This window comes from Macaca mulatta, chromosome 20 (assembly GCF_049350105.2).
Source record: "Macaca mulatta isolate MMU2019108-1 chromosome 20, T2T-MMU8v2.0, whole genome shotgun sequence".
Classification (NCBI taxonomy): domain Eukaryota; kingdom Metazoa; phylum Chordata; class Mammalia; order Primates; family Cercopithecidae; genus Macaca; species Macaca mulatta.
The window spans coordinates 71,016,482-71,036,090 of record NC_133425.1 but is presented as its reverse complement, the minus strand read 5'-3'; the positions used below and the strand labels follow the sequence as shown (position 1 = coordinate 71,036,090).

Genomic DNA, 19,609 nt, shown 5'->3' with positions numbered 1-19,609 from the left:
CTTTAGGTCAACTCCTGTAATGCAAAGTTCTTCAGTAAAAGGTACAACTTGGCCGGGTGCGGTGGCTCACGCCTGTAATCCCAGCACTTTTGGAGGCCAAGGTGGCGGATCACGAGGTCAGGAGATCGAGACCAGCCTGGCCAACATGGTGAAAGTCTGTCTCTACTAAAAATACAAAAATTAGCTGGGCGTGGTGGCGCATGCCTGTAGTCCCAGCTACTCAGAAGGTTAAGGCAGGAGAATCACTTGAACCTGGTAGGCAGAGGTTGCAGTGAGTTGAGATCACGCCACTGCACTCCAGCCTGGTGACAGAGTGAGACTCCGTCTCAAAATAAATAAATAAATATAAAGGTACAACCTGACAATTTCTGACATACAGAAATTGGAAGTGAGGTACAGATGGCTGGATTGGTTACAGCTTGGTGTATGCCTTATTTGAACACTCAGCATTGTATGAATGGTTGAAGTATGGCCACTGGAATTGTCCAAGACTTAGCTACTGTTACACATGCATACTACTAAGTTAGGTTTTCAATGTCTACCTATTAAGCTAGGTTACAGTTCATCCACAAGTACTCAAATATAGAAGCACAGAGTTCTTCACAGGCCACATTTACTTTGCTTTCACATGGGTTAGCATCCAAGATAGAGTTATTTTAGCCTCCACAAGACATATGTGGGGTTTACTTTGGAACAATAAAAATATCTTTGAAAAAAAATTTTTTTTTTTCTTTTTTTTTTGAGATGGAGTCTCGCTCTGTTGCCCAGGCTGGAATGCAATGGTGCAATCTCGGCTCACTGCAACCTCTGCTTCCCGGGTTCAAGCAATTCGCCTGCCTCAGACTCCTGAGTTGCTGGAATTACAGGAGTGCGCCACCACACCTGGCTAATTTTTGTATTTTTAGTAGAGTTGGGGTTTCACCATCTTGGTCAGGCTGGTCTCAAACTCCTGACCTCATGATCCGCCCACCTTGGCCTCCCAAAGCGCTGGGATTACAGGTGTGAGCCATCACGCCCAGCCTTGAAAAATACTACTTCTTTGTTTATCTTATCCTTTTGAATTCTGTTCCATTATACAATGCTTTCAACTCCATATAAAGGTGTGGAAACAAGGTCAGTATATATAGATCTAGTTTTACAAAGATACCAGTTTGCACTACTACAAACAGTTGTGCAGTGAACATCCCTACCAGTGTCTGTGTCCATTATGTGAAAGGGTTCTGTAGGGTTTGCACACTGAAGCAAAAGTGCCAGAATATTTTGACATCAGTATTTATTGCTAAGTTAGCCTCAGCTGAATTTGTTGCTCCTAATATGAGATGCACCTTCATTTATCTAGGGAATGAAAACACATGCACATGCACACATGTTAGTGGAGCATGCCTACCTGAAAAGATTCTGATATAATTATTTAACAGTGTTGATACCGAAGCAGTGTCATCATCTGGGGTAACACCTGAGGTTCCCTGTCCCATGGCCATGGAAAACTAGGATACAGACACACCAGAGTGAGGTTAAGAATGGAAGTTTAATAAGCCAAAGAAAGAGAAGAGCTCTCTGTGCAGAGAGGGGTCCTGGAGAAAATGGATTGCCACTTGCATAGTGAAATGCAGAAGGTATTATAGATGAGCTTGAGGAGGTGGTGTCTGATTTACATAGGGCACCAAAGATTGGTCAGGCCAGATGCACCATTTGCATAGCATGCAAAGAAGCTGGCTACCCCATCCAAATCTTTTATTATGCAGATGTGTTCTCTACCTGGCCACCACCATGTTGCCTGCTTTTTCACTGTACATGTAGTGACAAAGAAAAAAGAAAAGAAAGCCTCCATGTTGAACATACCTGGCTTTCCTTTTCTATTAGCACAGCTGCTGGCATTTATTCATGCGAGCTTCCAGCTTGCTTATCTATGTCTACGGTTCCATTTTTCAGGCTGCTTTTTGTTAGAAAAGATTTGGGGCTGCTTTTGGTTTTTTTTGTTTTGTTTTGTTTTGTTTTGTTTTGTTTTTTTGAGACGGAGTCTCGCTCTGTCGCCCAGGCTGGAGGGCAGTGGCCAGATCTCAGCTCACTGCAAGCTCCGCCTCCCGGGTTTACGCCATTCTCCTGCCTCAGCCTCCGGAGTAGCTGGGACTACAGACGCCCGCCACCTCGCCCGGCTAGTATTTTTTTGTATTTTTTAGTAGAGATGGGGTTTCACCGGATTAGCCAGGATGGTCTCGATCTCCTGACCTTGTGATCCACCCGTCTTGGCCTCCCAAAGTGCTGGGATTACAGGCTTGAGCCACCGCGCCCGGCCTGGGGCTGCTTTTGTTAAAAGGGAAACCTTGCTGGGGGCTCCTTTTACCCTCACTATCTGCCTACATAATTTCTCTCCACCTCCTGTATCAACACCATGCCTAGTTTTGTTTTTAAATTGTTCCCCTAGATAATTCTTGTTTGCAGGCAAAGATTAGAGCTCTTAGTATAAATAGTCACTCCTCCCTACTTCCAACACATATGTGAAAAGAGTTCCCCAGGTTACAAAGACAAGTTTTATATTTGTTTTTTCTGTTTTGTTTGTCAGTGTGTGTTTTGGTTTTTGGTTTTGTTTTGAGATAGGGTCTCACTCTGTCATCCAGGTTGGAGTAGAGTGGCACCATCTTGGCTGACTGCAGCCTCAACCTCCTGGGCTCAAGCAATTCTCCCACCTCAGCCTCAACCTCCCAGGCTCAAGTGATCCTCCCACCCCAGTCTCCTGAGTAGCTGGGACTACAGGCACATGTGCCATCACACTGAGCTAATTTTTGTATTTTTGGTAGAAACAGGTTTTCACCATATTGCCCAGGCCGGTCTCAAATTCCTGAGCTCAAGCAATCAACCCGCCTCAGCCTACCAAAGTGCTGGGATTACAAGCGTGAGCCACCACAACTGGCTGAAGACAGGTCTTTTGAAATACCTTAGTCAGATGAAAGCAAAGAATAAGCCGGGCACGGTGGCTCAAGCCTGTAATCCCAGCACTTTGGGAGGCTGAGACGGGTGGATCACGAGGTCAGGAGATCGAGACCATCCTGGCTAACACGGTGAAACCCCGTCTCCACTAAAAAATACAAAAAACTAGCCGGGCGAGGTGGCGGGCGCCTGTAGTCCCAGCTACTCGGAAGGCTGAGGCAGGAGAATGGCCGGAACCCGGAAGGCGGAGCTTGCAGTGAGCTGAGATCTGGTCACTGCGCTCCAGCCTGGGCAACAGAGCAAGACTCCGTCTCAAAAAAAAAAAAAAAAAAAAAGAAAGCAAAGAATAAAAGAATGAAGAAAGCCTACATGACATATGGGATATTATTAAGTGAACAAATATTCAAATTTGGGGAGTTTCAGAAGGCGAAGAGATGAGAAAAGGCATAGAAAAGCCTTTTTGTTAGAAAAGAAATGATTAGGGGGCTGCTTTTTTTTAAAAGGGAAACTTTGCTGAAGATTCTTTTTGCCTTCATTATCTGACTCTAAAACTAGCCAGGACCAGTTTATGTTCATGTTACCAAAATACCAGGGGTTCAGTCTAGGTCCTGCTGCTGGCCACATGGAAAGCCAATCACTGAGACAATGATTATTGCCAAAGAAGAAGGCTTTAATTGGGCACTTACAGCTGAGGAGACAGGAGATCAGTCTCAAATTCATCACTCTTACTGATTAAATTAGGGGTTTATATAGCAGGGAAGAAACGTTAACTATGCATGGGACAACAGGAACTTGGAAAGGGTAAGGAACAAATCACGATGAATGAAGGGCCTGGCATCCCATCGTCTGGATGCGAGGATCTGGTGACCCTCAGTTCTTTGATACTTTTTGAGAGGCCTGGCGGCTTCTTTCCTGTGGAAGGAACTCAGATAAAACAAATGTTAAGTTTCAACCTTTAAGACCAGAAGGGTTGATTTCTATGTTTCTTCAAAAAAAAAAAAAACTGTCTATAAGACTATTGGGTCAATTTCAGTCCAGTCCCCTTTTTCTATTATTGATTCCTCAATCGTGAGGAATCTGATCGCCAATCTTACTGGCTCCTTCACGCTGAGGAAGAATGTTGTCGGCAGCTCCATACCATGGGCGACCACGTGGCTACCCAGGAATCAAAGGTTAATCTAATACTGTAGTTTTCTTCAGAAACACAGTCTTTCTCTCTCCAGTTCCCAATTTCTGCCAAAGAAAAATCACAGCAGAACCAACCTACCTGCAAAAAAAGCTTCAGTCCCATATACTTGGCCTGATTACCCTCACAAATGCAGCAAGAATCATTGTCCACATAGCCACTCCTAAAATGGCCTTGCTAGAACCTCTCACAAAGGCATTTCAGTCAAAGCCCTGGGAAAATAACCAGTTCCTCAAACTGTGTCCCATTATAAAAGAAAACAGATTCTTTTTTTTTTTTTCTTTTTTTTTTCTTTTATTTTTTGAGACGGAGTCTTGCTGTGTCGCCCAGGCTGGAGTGCAGTGGCGCAATCTCGGCTCACTGCAAGCTCCGCCTCCCGGGTTCACGCCATTCTCCTGCCTCAGCCTCCCGAGTAGCTGGGACTACAGGCGCCCGCCACTGCGCCCGGCTAATTTTTTCTATTTTTAGTAGAGACGGGGTTTCACCATGGTCTCAATCTCCTGACCTTGTGATCCGCCCGCCTCGGCCTCCCAAAGTGCTGGGATTACAGGCGTGAGCCACCGCGCCCGGCTTTTTTTCTTTAAGACAGAGTTTCACTCTGTCCCCCAGGCTACAGTGCAGTGGTGCAATCTCAGCTCACTGCAAGCTCTCCCGGGTTCACGCCATTGTCCTGCCTCAGCCTCCCTAGTAGCTGGGACTACAGGCGCCAGCCACTGTGCCCGGCTAATTTTTTGTATTTTTAGTAGAGACAGGGTTTCACCATGTTAGCCAGGATGATCTCGATCTCCTGACCTCGTGATCCACCTGCCTCAGCCTCCCAAAGTGCTGAGATTACAGGCATGAGCCACCGCACCCAGCCAGAAAACAGATTCTTATTGCACTTATGCAAACATGTTGCCAGGAATTAAGAACAGTCACAATTAATTTACAAGTTCTTGAGAAATTAGGCAGAGAGAGAAATATGCCTCAAATTCTGTTTACAAGAGTATACTCTACTCAATTTTTAAAGGCTATAAATAGCTCAAAAAAAAAAAAAAAAAAAAAAACTCTCCAGACTCTGAAGAATCAGCAATGTTCGTAACAAACAACAGCAACAAAAAGCAATAAAAATTTATTTCAGTCCTCCATTAGTCCAGTCCATGCAATCAACTCCTTGCTCTGCTTCAAAATAGGTCAGCAATATTTATGAACATGTCCGCCTTTCCATTCATGCCCTGGAAGTTTTCTCTCTAATCCAATGGCACAATCTCCAAAGTTATCAGAAATCTGCATTTAAGAGTCCTTTTTGGTTGGGAACAGTGGCTCACACCTATAATCTCAGCATTTTGGGAAGCCGAGGTGGGCAGATCACTTGAGGTCAGGAGTTCGAGACTAGCCTGGCCAACATGGCAAAATCCCATTTCTACCAAAAATACAAAAACTAGCCAGTCATGGTGACACATGCCTGTAATCCCAGCCACTCAGGTGGCTGTGGCAAGAGAATCGCTTGAACCCAGGAGACAGAGGTTGCAGTGAGCCAAGCTTGTACCACTGCACTCCAACCTGGGTAACAAAGTGAGACTCTGTCTCAAAAAAAAAAAAAAAAAAAAAAAAAACAGTTTTTGTTTATGAACTCTCCCAAAGAAGCAAGCCCTGGACTGTAGTTATAAGTCTTTTTCTTTTTTTTTTTTTTTTGAGAAAAATCAAAGCAAAAAAAACAATAATGGGTGACAAAAGTCTTAAGACAGCCATAGTTAAAGACAGAGTCAACAAGGAAATTTGCTTATTTCTGTGGCATACAACAATTACAATAATCACAATTACTACTGACAATATATATTAAGACATATGAGAATTTTTAAAATCTCATAGGCTCCTGGAACACACATTAACAACACATCTATATAAATACAACCCAAAGGAAGCTAAACACCACCTCAGATTTGACAATGCTTCCTACAAAACTCTTACATAACAAATAAGTCTAATAAGGCTAATGTGTCTCTCTCAGACTTCTGGAAACTAATTTTAATTAAATTAAAATTGAATTAATTTTGTGATTAATTTTAACTATTAAAATTTTAATCAGTTCCACCATAAGGTAAGATTTCCATCAATGTTTTATAACCTTTTATATTTTTTTATTAAAGAGTAGATCTGTGTTCCAAGAAAACTCGGTTTTTCCAACACAGGGGACCAGATGCTGGCCATGCTTCAGTGTGCTTTTGAGATTAATGTTTGATTTATAGAGAAACTCCAGGCCCAGAGTGGTGGCTCACATCTGTAATCCCAGCACCCTGGGAGGCCAAGGCAGGCATGGTGGTATGTGTCTGTGGTCTCAGCTATTCAGGATGTGGAGGTGAGATCACTTGAGCCTGGGAAGCAGAGGTTGTGGTGAGCCGTGATGGCGCCACTGCACTCCAGCCTGGGTGACAGAGGGAGACCTTGTCTCAAAAGAAACAAATAAAAAAAAAACTGAACTAATCTTATCTCTCAAAATCAGTCCTTACAGTCTCAGGCCACCACCTCTTCTTTGATAGTCCCTGGGCCTAGAAGGATTGAGTGGTTTTTATTCCCGGACCCGTGTCTCATGAAAACAGTTTATTTTGATTATCATCTTCTACCGAGTCTGAAGATGAGACTCCAACTGGTGTTAACACTTAAGATTTAGCAGGGGGTGGTGGCTTTTTCAGACTCAGGAGTCAAAGCCCTGAAAGTTAACAGAACTAGGATTAGGTAATGGGATATTTATACCACAGAAAGTATTATCATTCTCTCTAACATGTCACAAATTAAAATACTGTGATATGTGTCCAAGAGTTACTGTCTGCAGCACTTCAAGACATTTTATTAAAGTAATTAAGCTATTCATTGCATATATCTAATTGCTAGCATTCTAGTGACAGAACTGTCACCAAAAGCTTCAAAAAGTGATAGGTCCTATGTCAAACTTATCAAAGTAAGATAACTTTTCTCTCCATCATAAAAAAATAGCAAACGCAAATATCAGTTTTGGAAATTCAATATGAGGCTAAATAATCTCCCTTCACTTAAATATTATAGGACAAAACAAGAACAAAGTAAAAGCAAGCACAGAATAATTTCTTTTCAGCTATTTTGAAAAAGCATCATCACATATTACAAAGATTGTTTTCTAGATAACATACTGACAACCGATTAGGTAGCTTTCATTACTAAAATCTTCAAACCAGTGCAACATTTGTATATATTTTGTTTTCAAGTCCATACATGAAGGCCCATCAGTGATAGATAAATGGCTTAGGATTAAAAATAACTAGAAAATGGCTGGGGGTGGTGGCTCACATCTGTAATCCCAGAGTGTCCACTCTAAAACAGTCAGGGCATTCTCTCTCTCAGTCAGTGGGCCTTGTTCAACCTGCAAAAGGAAATTCCTTTAAAAATTTGCCACGTTGAGAGGAGCAGATTCTGCTGTCTGGACCCACAAAGGACATTCACCTATCAGGATACAGATGGCAAATTTCAAAGGCTATTCCCAGGCAATCAGGAACACACTTGGGGCTGGCAGCAGTGCAGCCAGAGAGAGACAGAAACTCACCTCCAGCGAAAATTGGGTTGGCAGCAGCTTAGGAAAGCTTCTGAGACTCCCAGCCCTTGGGAGCCAAGCCATGAGCAACGCGTTCAGGGTCAGGGAACCAAAATCTGCTACCAAAACACCAGGGGTTCAGTCTAGGTCGTACTTCTGGCCACAAAGGAAGCCAATCACTGAGAAAATAATTATTGCAGCCTAGGAGGTAGGAGATCAGTCTCAAATCCATCTCCCTGACTGACTAAAATTAGGGGTTTATATAGCAGGCAAGAAATGTAACTATGTATGTGAAAACAGGAACTCAGGAGGGGTAAGGAAGCAATTGTGATGAATTAAGGGCCTGGGGTCTCATTGTTTAGATGTGATGATCCAGTGAGTGTCAGTTCTTTGTTAATTCTTTATTTTATTATTATTTTTTTTTAGTCTGGAGTCTCACTCTGTTACTTAGGCTGGAGCATAGATGCACGATCTTGGCTCACTGAAACCTCTGCCTCCTGGGTTCAAGCCTCCTCCTGCCTCAGCCACCCAGTAGCAGGGATTACAAGCACACACGACCACACCCAGCTAGTTTTTTCACCATGTTGATTAGGGTGGTCTGGAATTCCTAACCCTGAGTAATCCATCCGTCTCAGCATCCCAAGGTGCTGGGATTAAAGGCGTGAGCCACTATGTCTGGCCAAGTTTTAGTTCTTTAATACTTTTTGAGAGGCCTGGGAGTCCTTTCCTAAAAATAAAAAAATTAAAACTCACATAAAACAAGTAAGTTTCAAGCTTTAAGACAAGAAGAGTCCATTTCTAGTTTATCAGAAAACAGCTGTCAATGAAACTATTGGGTCAGTTTCAGTCAGTGGTCCCTTAGCAGTGGAGAATTACATAAATCAGCCTATTGTTCAATCAAAGCTGCAGTTATGGCTCTTGGAACAGAGAAGCTCAGTATCTAATGGTTGGTGAACTGCCACTGCTTCAGCATTGCTTATCTCGAGGCCAGTGCTTGTTTAGCTGCTAGAGATAAAGTAAACCCTTGTGGCAGTTAGAGCATAGTTTATTCTTTTTTTTTTTTTTTTTTTTGAGGTGGAGTCTTGCTCTGTTGCCTAGGCTGGAGTACAGTGGTGCGATCTCAGCTCACTGCAACCTCCGCCTCCTGGGTTCAAGCAATTCTCCTGCCTCAGCCTCCTGAGTAGCTGGGATTACAGACACACGCCACAATGCCCAGCTAATTTTTTTGTATTTTTAGGAGAGACAGGGTATCACCATGTTGACCAGGTTGATCTTGAACTCCTGACCTCAAGTGATCCTCCAGCCTCAGCCTCCAAAAGTGCTGGGATTATAGGCGTGAGCTACCGTGCTTGGCGCATAGTTTATTCTTTAAGTGTAAGGGTGTGTGACTTAATCCATGCCTCACAGTGCCTTAGGTCCTGTTTATTAATTTGGTTTTACTGCCACCAAGAGTTACTTTTGTCAGTCTCATGATCTCCATTTAAATATTAATGCTGGTCAGCTGTGTCTAAACCACAAAAGTGAGAAATATAATGAGATGTGTCTGGGAACTCAGTTTTTTGGGGGTACTTTGCTTTTTTTTTTTTTTTTTTTTTTTTGAGACAGAGTTGCTCTGTCACCCAGGCTAGAGTGCAGTGGTACAATCTCAGCACACTGCAACCTGCGCCTCCCGGGTTGAAGCGATTCTCCTGCCTCAGCCTCCTGAGTAACTGGGATTACAGGTATCCATCATCACACCCGACTAATTTTTGAACTTTTTGTGGAGATGGGATTTCGCCATGTTGGCCAGGGTGGTCTCCAACTCCTGACCTCAGGTGACCGCCCACCTCGGACTCCCACAGTGCTGGGATTACAGGCCTGAGCCACCACACCTGGCCAGAACTCAGTTTTTAAGGTTTCTCTGAGGTTCCTTTGGCTAAGGTGGGTGGGGGGGCAGTTCATTGAGTTGTTTGGGGGGCTTGGAATTTTATTTTTAGTTCTCACAAGAGTGTACAGAATCACTGTTATATAGAATAAGTGTGTGGTGAAAGGCATGGAATCAGCTGTCAGACTGCCAGGGTCGGAGACCTGACCCTGGGCTCTGAACAATTCTACACCAAAGGTTCTTACCTGTAAAATGAGGATGAAAATATGGTATTGAAGAATTAAAGAAGAAAACTAATCTCAATGAATAGAAGATAGGATTGAAAAGGTGGGTTCTGTAAATAAATCAAAAAAGCATGACTAGGATGGATGCATGATTAGGGTGGGCACCTCAGTATATTTAAAGTAATTCGGCTTTACAGTTCATTATTTTTTCAGTTGGAAAGACCCTGGACTAGAGATTCTACATGTCTTCCCAAGATGAGTGCCTTTGGTAGAGAACTCAGTGTGTTTTGTTGTGAGAAGACTGTTTCCATGAAAACTGGGGTTTTGTAGGGCTTCATCTTTCACCTTATAATAGTGAAGATTGCGGGCAGTCAGTTTGACTGGTGTTATTCACTCAGGGTACAATTGGACACTGCAGCTTTCAGATAGGACTAGGCGTTTAAAAATTAAACCCAATTATGGTTCTTGTTTATAAAATTATTTGGTTTTTAGGCAGACAAAAATGCCTACAGATCAAATTTTATTAAAAGGTAAAAAATCTTGGGGGGAAGTTCGAATGGATAGATTCTAGATCAGACAAAGACTAGCTGTGTACTAATAATTATTAAAGCAGAGCAATTGGGGCTGGATGCGGTGGCTCATGCCTGTAATCCCAACACTTTGGGAGGCAGTGGTAGGAGGATAGCTTGAGTCCAGAAGTTTGAGACAAGCCTAGGCAACATAGCAAGACCCTATTTCTACGAAAAAAATAAAAACTGGCCAGGTGTGGTGCATGCCTATGGTTCCAGCTACTTGGGAGCCTGAGGCAGGAGGGATCATTTGAGCCCAAGAGTTGGAGGCTGCCGTAGGCTATGATCATGCCACTGCACTCCAGCCTGGGTGACAGAATGAGGCCTTGTCTCTTAAAAAACAAAAATGTCCTAGGTATTGTTTTTTTCCTAGCTCACAAATGTGGCAGTTTTTTATTCTGTGCTTTTGTTCAGAAATATTGTGAGAACTTTCATATCTAAAGTATGGAAGAGGCTTTGTCACTCTTTGAAGCATCTTGGGTTAGGCTTAGGTTTATTGTTATTGATGACTCCTGGATGGAATGAGGTCACATGTAAGGGCTCATTCTGTGTTTTGTATGTATTTTTCTTTTTTTGGAGACAGAGTTTTGCTCTTGTCACCCAGGCCAGAGTGCAATGGCGCAATCTCAGTTCACTGCAACCTCCATCTCCCAGGTTCAAGCAATTCTCCTGCCTCAACCTCCCAAGTAGCTGGGATTACAGGCGCCCACCACCACATCCAGCTAATTTTTGTAGTTTTAGTAGAGACAGGGTTTTGCCATGTTGCTCTGGCTGGTCTCGAACTCCTAACCTCAGAAGGCTGGGCTGGGAAGATCGCTTGAGCCCAGCAGGTCAAGGCTGCAATGACCCATGATTGCACCATTGCACTACAGCTTGGGTGGACAGAGAGAGACTCTATCTCAAAAACAAAACAAAACAAAAAATCATAAATGCAGGATCACAGGTGTGAGCCACTCCACCCGGCATACACAAGATTCTGTCTCAACTTTCGTACTGTACATTTGTGGCCCCTTCTCTTACAGTGAATGCCCTAGTTCAATTTATATTCAGTTGCTCTGTCCTACAATATGTGCAAAATTATTTTGAAATTGTAAACCAATGCCAATCAAGGTAATTTTTTTTTTTTTTTTTTTTTGAGATGGAGTCTCACTCTGTAGCCCAGGCAGGGGTGCAGTGGTGGAATCTCGGCTCACTACAATCTCCACCTCCCGGGTTCAAGCGATTCTCCTGCCTTAGCACATCAGGTATTTTCCACTGCACTCCAGCCTGGATGACAGAGAAAGACTCTGTCTCAAAGAAAAATATAAAGAAGTAAGCAGTATATAGCATTTCATCACATAGGAAAATAGTATTATGTATGTATGTATGTGAAATACAGTGGGTATGTATTGTGAAAACCAGACTGCAATGAGGCAAATTTGGAAGCAGGGGATGAGTTAATGCTGCTGTAGTTAGTGGAGGTGACGGTGGTTTGGGCCAGCTTGCTGATGATTATTTTGTTTAAGGAGGCTGAAGATAGGGCCCCAAGCTCTTCTAGCGTGTAGAGTTTCTGGTGAGAAATCTGCTGTTAATCTGATAGGTTTTCCTTTAGAGGTTTCCTGGTGCTTTTGTCTCATGGCTCTTAAGGTTCTTTCTTTCCTCATTTTAACTTTAGATGAACCTGATGACAATGTGCCTAGGCGATTATTTTTTGGGATGAATTTCCCAGATGTTCTTTGAGTTTCTTGTATATGGATGTCTAGGTCTCTAGCAAGTCCAGGGAAGTTTTCCTTGATTATTCCCCCAAATATGTCTTTCAAACTTTTAGATTTCTCTTCTTCCTCAGGAATGCCAATTATTCTTAGGTTTGGTCATTTAACATAATCCCAAACTTCTTGGAGGCTTTGTTCATTTTTTCTTATTCTTTTTTATTTGTCTTTGTTGGCTGAGATTAATTCAAAAATCTTGTCTTGAAGCACTGAAGTTCTTTCTTCTGCTTGTTTGATTCTATTACTGAGGCTTTCCAGAGAATTTTGCATTGCTCTAAGTACATCTGTTATTTCCTGAAGTTTTTATTGTTTTTTATTTGTGCTGTATATTTCACTGAAGATTTCTCCCCTTATTCCTTTTCTTCGTTTTTTCATCTCCTTAAATTGTACTTCACCTTTTCTGATGCCTCCTTGACTAGCTTAATAACTGACCTTGTGAATTCCTTTTCAGGTAAATCATGGATTTCTTTTTGGTTTGACTCCATTGCTGGTGAGGTAGTGTGATTTTTTTGGGGGGTGTTAAAGAACCTTGCTTTGTCACATTGTAGCAGGACAAGCCAGAGGCAAAATCCCTCAGACACCCAGTTTAAGAAGGAAGGGGTTTATTCAGCTGGGAGCTTCAGCAAGGCTCACGTCTTCAACAACTGAGCTCCCCGAGTGAGCAATTCCTGTCCCTTTTAAGGGCTCACAACTCTAAGGGGGTCCACGTGAGAGGGTCATGATAGATTGAGCAAGCAGGAGTTACATGACTGGGGGCTGCAAACACCGGTAATTAGAACAGAACAGAACAGGATAGGGATTTTCACAGTGCTTTTCTATACAATGTCTGTAATCTATAGATAACATAACCGATTAGGTCAGGGGTCAATCTTTAACTACCAGGCCCAGGGTGCGGCACCAGGCTGTCTGCTTGTGGATTTCATTTCTGCCTTTTAGTTTTTACTTCTTTTTCCTTTGGAGCAGAAATTGGGCATAAGACAATATGAGGGGTGATCTCCTCCCTTAATATTACCACAATTACTTTTCCGGTTCCTTCTCATTTGGGTAGGCTATCTCAGAGGGAAGCGCTAGGGCTCGAGGCTGCTGTTCAGATTCTTTTGTCCCACAGGGTGTTCCCTTGATGTAGTACTCTTTTTCTTTTCCCAGGGATATGGCTTCCTGTGAGCCGAGCTGTAGCTGTTATCTGTCTTCTGGATCTAGCTACCCAGTAGGTCTGCTGGGCTCCGGGCTGGTGCTGGGAGGTTGTCTACACAGAGTCCCGTGATGTGAATCATCTGCAGGTCTCTTAGCTGTGGATACCAGCACCTGCTCTGGTGGAGGTGACTGGGGGTGAAATGGACCCTGTGAGGGTCCTTAGTTTTGCTTGTTTAATGCACTATTTTTGTGCTTGTTGGCCTCCTGCCAGGAGGTCCCATTTTGAAGAGAGCATCACAGTATTTGGGGTGTCTCCCGGGCCCTTCAGGAGCAATCTACTTCCTTGAGAGGGTCTGTGGGTTCTCTCAGCTTTCCTGGTTTATTCCTGCAGTAGTTCTGGAGCAAAAGTTCACCATGTGAGTCTCCACACACTGCTCTGTCTGTCTGTGTGGGAGCTGCAATCTAGTCCTGCCTCTTGTCCGCCATGATCTCTCAATTCTTCAACTGAGTTAAAACTTTAAATGCCAGGCAGCTGAAGCTCTGGCAGTGGCACAGTCCTTTCTGTAAATACACATTCTTATAGTATTACCTTTTTTTTTTTTTTTTTTACATTTCTGAATTTCTGACCATTGAGTTTCTCAATTTTTGGTATTGCTTATTAATCATTTTCAATGCCCATCAAAGGACAGGCTTATGAAAGGGAGTTCACGGAAAGTGGCAATTTAAATTGCATTGCATTGCCTTGAGCTGCCTGTGTTTATAGAAAGTGCCCCTATTGTAATCAGGAGGCAATCATGACTAGGGCAGGAGCATAGAAGGCACTGTGATATATGAAAGTAGACACTTGCTTTTTTTGGTTAGACTCTCATGAGCACTGCCTCCCACTGGCTCTATAAACTCTGACAAATTCGTGACTCTCCTAGTCCATTTTCTGTTGCTTAGAACAGAGTATCTGAAATTGAATGAATATAAAGAAAACATTTCTTTCTTATAGTTATGGAGGCTGAGAAGTCCAAGGTCAAGGGGCCGCATCTGGTGAGAGCTTTCTTGCTGGTGGGGACCACAAGGTGGTACACGGTATCACATGGCAAGGTGGCTGAGGGTACTAGCTCAGGGGTCTTACTTACCCTTGTAAAGCCACCAGTACCACTCCCATGATAAGCCATTAATCTATTAAACCATGAATGTGTTAATCCATTCATGAGAGCAAAGTCCTTTTGATCCAATCACCTCTTAAGGCCTCACCTCTCAGTGCTGCCACGTTGAAGACTGACGTTTTGTTTTTTTGTTTGTTTTTGTTTTTGTTTTGAGATGGAGTTTCGCTCTTGTTGCCCAGGCTGGAATGCAATGGCGCCATCTCAGCTCACCACAACCTCTGCCTACCCCATTCAAGCGATTCTCCTGCCTCAGCCTGCTGAGTAGCTGGGATTGCAGGCATGTGCCACTATGCCTGGCTAATTTTGTATTTTTACAAATAGTAGAGACGGGGTTTCTCCATGTTGGTCAGGCTGGTCTCGAACTCCTGACCTCAAGTGATCTGCCCACCTCAGCCTCCAAAAGTGCTGGGATTACAGACGTGAGCCACCGCACCTGGCCGAAGATTAGGTTTTATAAAACAAAAGTATCTGAGACAGATCTTAATCAATGTAGAAAGTTTCGTCAAGGTTAAGAATGTGCCTGTGACACAGCTTCAGGAGGTCCTGATGACACGAGCCCAAGGTGGTCAGGCCACAACTTGGTTTTATAGATTTTAGGGAGACGTAAGTCGTCAGTTGATACATGTAAGATATATGTTGGTTGGGTCTGGAAAGGCAGGACAACTGGAAGCAGGGGCTTCCAAGTCATAGGCAGATTCAAAGATTTTCTTATTGGTAGTCAGTTGAAAGAGTTATTATCACTAGAAAGGAATGTCTGGGTTACCATAAGGAATTGTGGAGACCAAAGTGTTGTCATGCTGATGAAGCCACCAGGTGGCAGACTTCAGAGAGAATAGACTGTTTCTTATCAGACTTGAAGAGTCTATGTTTCTTATCATACTTGAAGAGTGTGTTTTATCAGTAATCCCTAAAGAATGGAGGGTATAATGAGGCCTGCCTGGCTCCCATTTGCCATCATGGTCTGAACTAGTTTTTCAGTTAACTTTGGAAAGCCCTTGGCTGAGAGGAGGGGTCCATTCAGATGGTTGGGGGGCTTTAGAATTGTATTTTTGGTTTACAATTTCAACATGAGTTTTGGTGGGGACATTTAAACCACAGCACTCCTGCACCTCAGCTTTTTCTAAAATATGTGTAATTTTCTGTGTTGTAGGTGCCTGGTTCATTGTGCCTAGTCATGGTTTTGTTTTAAACAATTATCCTGTGTATGGATCAAAGATCCTTGTAGCTTTAGTGCTCCTCATAGCCTAAAGCAATTCTGAGCTTAGTAGCACAGGACACAGAAATATAAAAATAAGAGGTTCCTATTAGATTATGCAAGTAACTTACCCTGTTGCCTGAACCATAAGAATTATCTCCAGCCGGGCGCGGTGGCTCATGCCTGTAATCCCAGCACTTTGGGAGGCTGAGGCGGGCAGATTATGAGGTCAGGAGATTGAGACCATCCTGGCTAACACGGTGTAACCCCATCTCTACTAAAAATACAAAAAATTAGCCGGGCGTGGTGGCAGGAGCCTGTAGTCCCAGCTACTCAGGAGGCTGAGGCAGGAGAATGGCATGAACCCGGGAGGCAGCGCTTACAGTGAGCCAAGATTGCACCACTGCACTCCAGTCTGGGCAACAGAGCGAGACTGCGTCTCAAAAAAGAAAAAAAAATTTCTCCCTTATTCAAACCATAGCTTCTTGGGATGCACCACAGCTTGGGTACAAAAAGCATTTTCTCATCTCTGCCTCCCTCAAAGCCTGAATAATCTGGGTATTTGAATATTATTATCCTCTTTTTAGGGGAGAGAAAAACAAAGATTAGACAAATTGAACGAAATAACTACAGTTATTCTAAATATATAATTGGTTTTCTGCTGTTTCCTGGCATGCAATTCTCAAAATACTTAGAATCTCCAAAGTGATGTCTTTTTGTACACTAATGAGTTGACTGATGGTTGGTAGACCCTAGTAGCTTCAGGATGAGAGCTGGAAAGATCCAAGCAGGTTTAGAGGGTTGGGACTTTCAGCCCCACCCTCCAACTTCTGGGGAGGGGAAGGCGCTGATGGTTAAGTTGATCACCAGCAGTCAATGGTTCAATCAATTATGCCTATGCAATGAAGCCTCCATTAAAAAAAAAAAAAAAAAGAGTGGGTTTGGGGAGCTTCCAGATAGCTGAACATGTGGAAGTTCCTGGAGAGTGGCTTGTCCAGGGAGGGCATGAAAGCTCTGCATCCCTTTCCCCATATCTCACCCTATGAATCCATATCCTTTGTAACAAACTGGTAAACATACGTGATTCCTTGAGTTCTGTGAGCTGCTCTGGCAAGTTAATCAAACCCAAAAAGGAGGTCACAGGAGCCCCAACCCGAAGCCAGTCAGCCAAAAGTTGTAAAAGCCCAGACTTGCAACTGGCATCTGAAAGAGGGGCAGTCTTGCAGGACTGAGCCCTCCACCTGTGGGATCTGACAGTATTTCCAGGTAGGCAGTGCTGGAATTGAATTGGAGGATGCCCAGCTGTTGTGCACTGCACAACTGATTGCTTGCCTTGTGTGCGGGGAAACACATTTGCTCACAGTAGTCTTTCTGTGATTGTTGTGGTATGAGAGCACAAGAAAAATGGTTTCTTCTCCTCAGAGGGTCATACAACAAATATATGGTCAATAAATAATTGAAACAATTGCACTCTACCTGTGACTCTTGAACCCAATGTATGTAAGAATGTGCATATATGCAACAGAAATGGTATCAGAAAATACATTATTAATTCTTCCTGGTGGAAGAGCATGAGTAAAGTAGCAGGGTTGTAGGAACAATCCACATCTAGGTGGGACAGCTGGGAGCCTCTTCTGTAGCAGAGAGTGGGTCTCAGTGAGCAAGCAGGAGAAGATTGCAAATAGGTCACAAGTAGTTTGGAGATAGATTCTGGACAGCCTAGGTTTACATGTAAACCATGGTGTCACTGTCTCCAGTGAAGGAGGTTATGGTTCTAGAAATGCATGATGCATGACCTCTGGTATAATATGTGCAGTTCTAGGACAGATTGTCTTATTTTTTATATGCCTTAATGTCCGAAGGCAAGTCAGGGACTCTGCTTTTAAGAGGCTTAAAAAGAAAAAGCCTCCTACATTAAGGAATGGGTAGAGGAATATAATCAGGTAAGCAGATTTGATAATACAAAATTATCTTTTCCCTTTAGACCTGGTTCCAAAATAATAGAGCCAGACTTCCACCTGCAGAAAGACACAGATTATTTGTTATTTGGAAAAAACACGATTTCCCAGTCCAAGCCCATCCATGTTTAAGCCTCCAGGAAACCCAAGCTGCAGCTTCCAACTATGCCACAGAGCAGAGTTTTTCCTGTGCCAAGAGTGCTCTGATGAGTACAGCTGGTTGCTCCCCTCTGGAGAAACAGAGGATTCCCAGTCAACAGATGGGCTACAATTGCTTCTCTTTGGAGAACCAAGAGATTCTCAGTCAACAGGTGGGCCGCCAGTGCTCTTATCTGGAGAAACCGGGGATTCCCAGTCAGCAGGTGGCCTCCCAGAGCTACCATCTGGTCACAGGCACTGAAAAGCAACCACGCTGTGGAGTATGGAGGTGACACAGGAAGTGGGCATTCTACTGACTATCATTTTCTCAGCTACAACTCTGCAGTATGCCTTCATCCTCCTCCATCTTCTGTGCCATATTTTCATGGAGAAAGGACTGAAACCAGGGAAAGCCAGCATGCAAGTCCCTTCCTTTTGGATTATGCTCAAGGTGCATATGGGGTGGAGAGGCCTCAGGAAGAGCAGAAGACAGACGGTTGTCGTTGCTCATTTTGTCTCTCACTGCTGCAAGAACAGCAGCAGAATGATTGGCAGTATCACCCGCAGCAGCACCAACAGCCTCAGAATTACTTAGAGGGGATGATGGTCCAGGAACGGCTGCCGATGGACTGGGGTCCTTGGGATCTAGGGAAGCAGTGGCCCTCGGCTCAGTCACAGCTGCAGAGTCAACTGCCTCAGAATAATGGAAAGCCGTTGTGCTCTCAACTGCAGCACATGCCTCCCCAAATAGCTGCCGACTCACCCCTGCTGCCTCTGGGGCAAGATATGCAGGAAGGGGCTTCAGAGCAACCCAGGACTCAAATGCAGCAGTTTTAGGTTGAGGGGTCTACAAGGGCCTGCCACAGGGACCCAATGATGCAGCTTTGCAAAGTATTGCTAAGTGTCAGAACCATAGCCACAGATCAAGCCCACAGTCACCCACACAGCAGGCCAAAGCAAAGTCATCTCCAGAAGCCTTGACATAAAAAATAAAAATAAGTAAATAAATAAAAATCAAAAAAAAAAAAAAAAAAAAAAGCCAGCCGAGGTGAGGTTATTTGAGCCTAAGAGTTCATGACAAGAGCCTGGGCAACATGGTGAGACCCCAACTATAAAAAAAAAAAAAAAAAAAAAAAGGGGCTTTTTTTTTTTTTTTTTTGAGAGGGAGTCTCGCTCTGTCGCCCAGGCTGGAGTGCAGTGGCCGGATCTCGCTCACTGCAAGCTCCGCCTCCCGGGTTCACGTCATTCTCCTGCCTCAGCCTCCCGAGCAGCTGGGACTACAGGCGCCCGCCACCACGCCCGGCTAGTTTTTTTTTTTGTATTTTTTAGTAGAGACGGGGTTTCACGGGGTTAGCAAGGATGGTCTCGATCTCCTGACCTCGTGATCCGCCCGTCTCGGCCTCCCAAAGTGCTGGGATTACCGGCTTGAGCCACTGCGCCCGGCCAAAAAAAAACCACTTTTTAAAATAAATTAGCTGTGTGTGATAGTGAGCTCCTGTGGTACCAGCTACTCAGGAGGCTGGTTCAGGAGGATCGCTTGAGCCCAGGAGTTCAAGACTAGCCTGGGAAACATCAGAAGACCCTAATTTCTTTAAAAAAAAAAAAAAAAAATTTAAGCCAGGCACAATGGCATGTGCCTGCAGTCCCATTTAACTGGGAGGCTGAGATGGAAGTATCACTTGAGCCTGGGAGGTGGAGGCTGCAGTGAGGTGTGATCGTTCCATTACACTCTGGCCTGAGTGACTAAGTGAGATTGTGTCTCAAAAAAAAAAAAAAAAAAGTCTTCAGGAAGGCTCCACGAGCTGTTGGTCCCTTCTTGTAGAGAAGCAGTATCTACATGTCTTATAGTTCCTGAACTCATGACCATATATTTTATGGTGGCCTGGAGAAGCCTGGCTCTACAAAGTATGGATTGAAAAACCAACAAATGCTGGGCGGGGTGGCTTAGCTGGGTGTGGTAGCTC

General features: G+C 43.8%; 2 protein-coding genes across 7 annotated transcripts in view; one reads left to right on the top strand and one right to left on the bottom strand.

Moving 5' to 3' along the window:
- The window catches only part of TERF2IP (TERF2 interacting protein), a 57,155-nt gene that overhangs the window by 24,846 nt on the left and 12,700 nt on the right, over window positions 1–19,609 (bottom strand). Inside the window, exons 5-6 of one of the 6 annotated variants that reach the window (XR_013411232.1) lie at window positions 15,681–15,797; window positions 3,578–3,840 (exon numbers count right to left, since the gene is read on the bottom strand). The exons of 1 other annotated variant lie outside the window; for it this stretch is intronic. The gene's annotated coding sequence lies outside the window, so the exon portion shown is untranslated. Of the gene's footprint in view, window positions 1–3,577; window positions 4,940–6,518; window positions 7,778–15,680; window positions 15,798–19,609 lie in introns of those variants that run through there. 4 more of the 6 variants (XR_013411234.1, XR_013411235.1, XR_013411233.1 and 1 more) reach the window with 4 other exon arrangements.
- Window positions 16,516–18,482, top strand: LOC114674349 (cytoplasmic polyadenylated homeobox-like protein 2). Its single transcript, XM_077984766.1, is given in 3 exon segments — window positions 16,516–16,608; window positions 17,534–17,925; window positions 17,927–18,482. Coding segments are annotated over 3 exon segments (1,041 nt in total).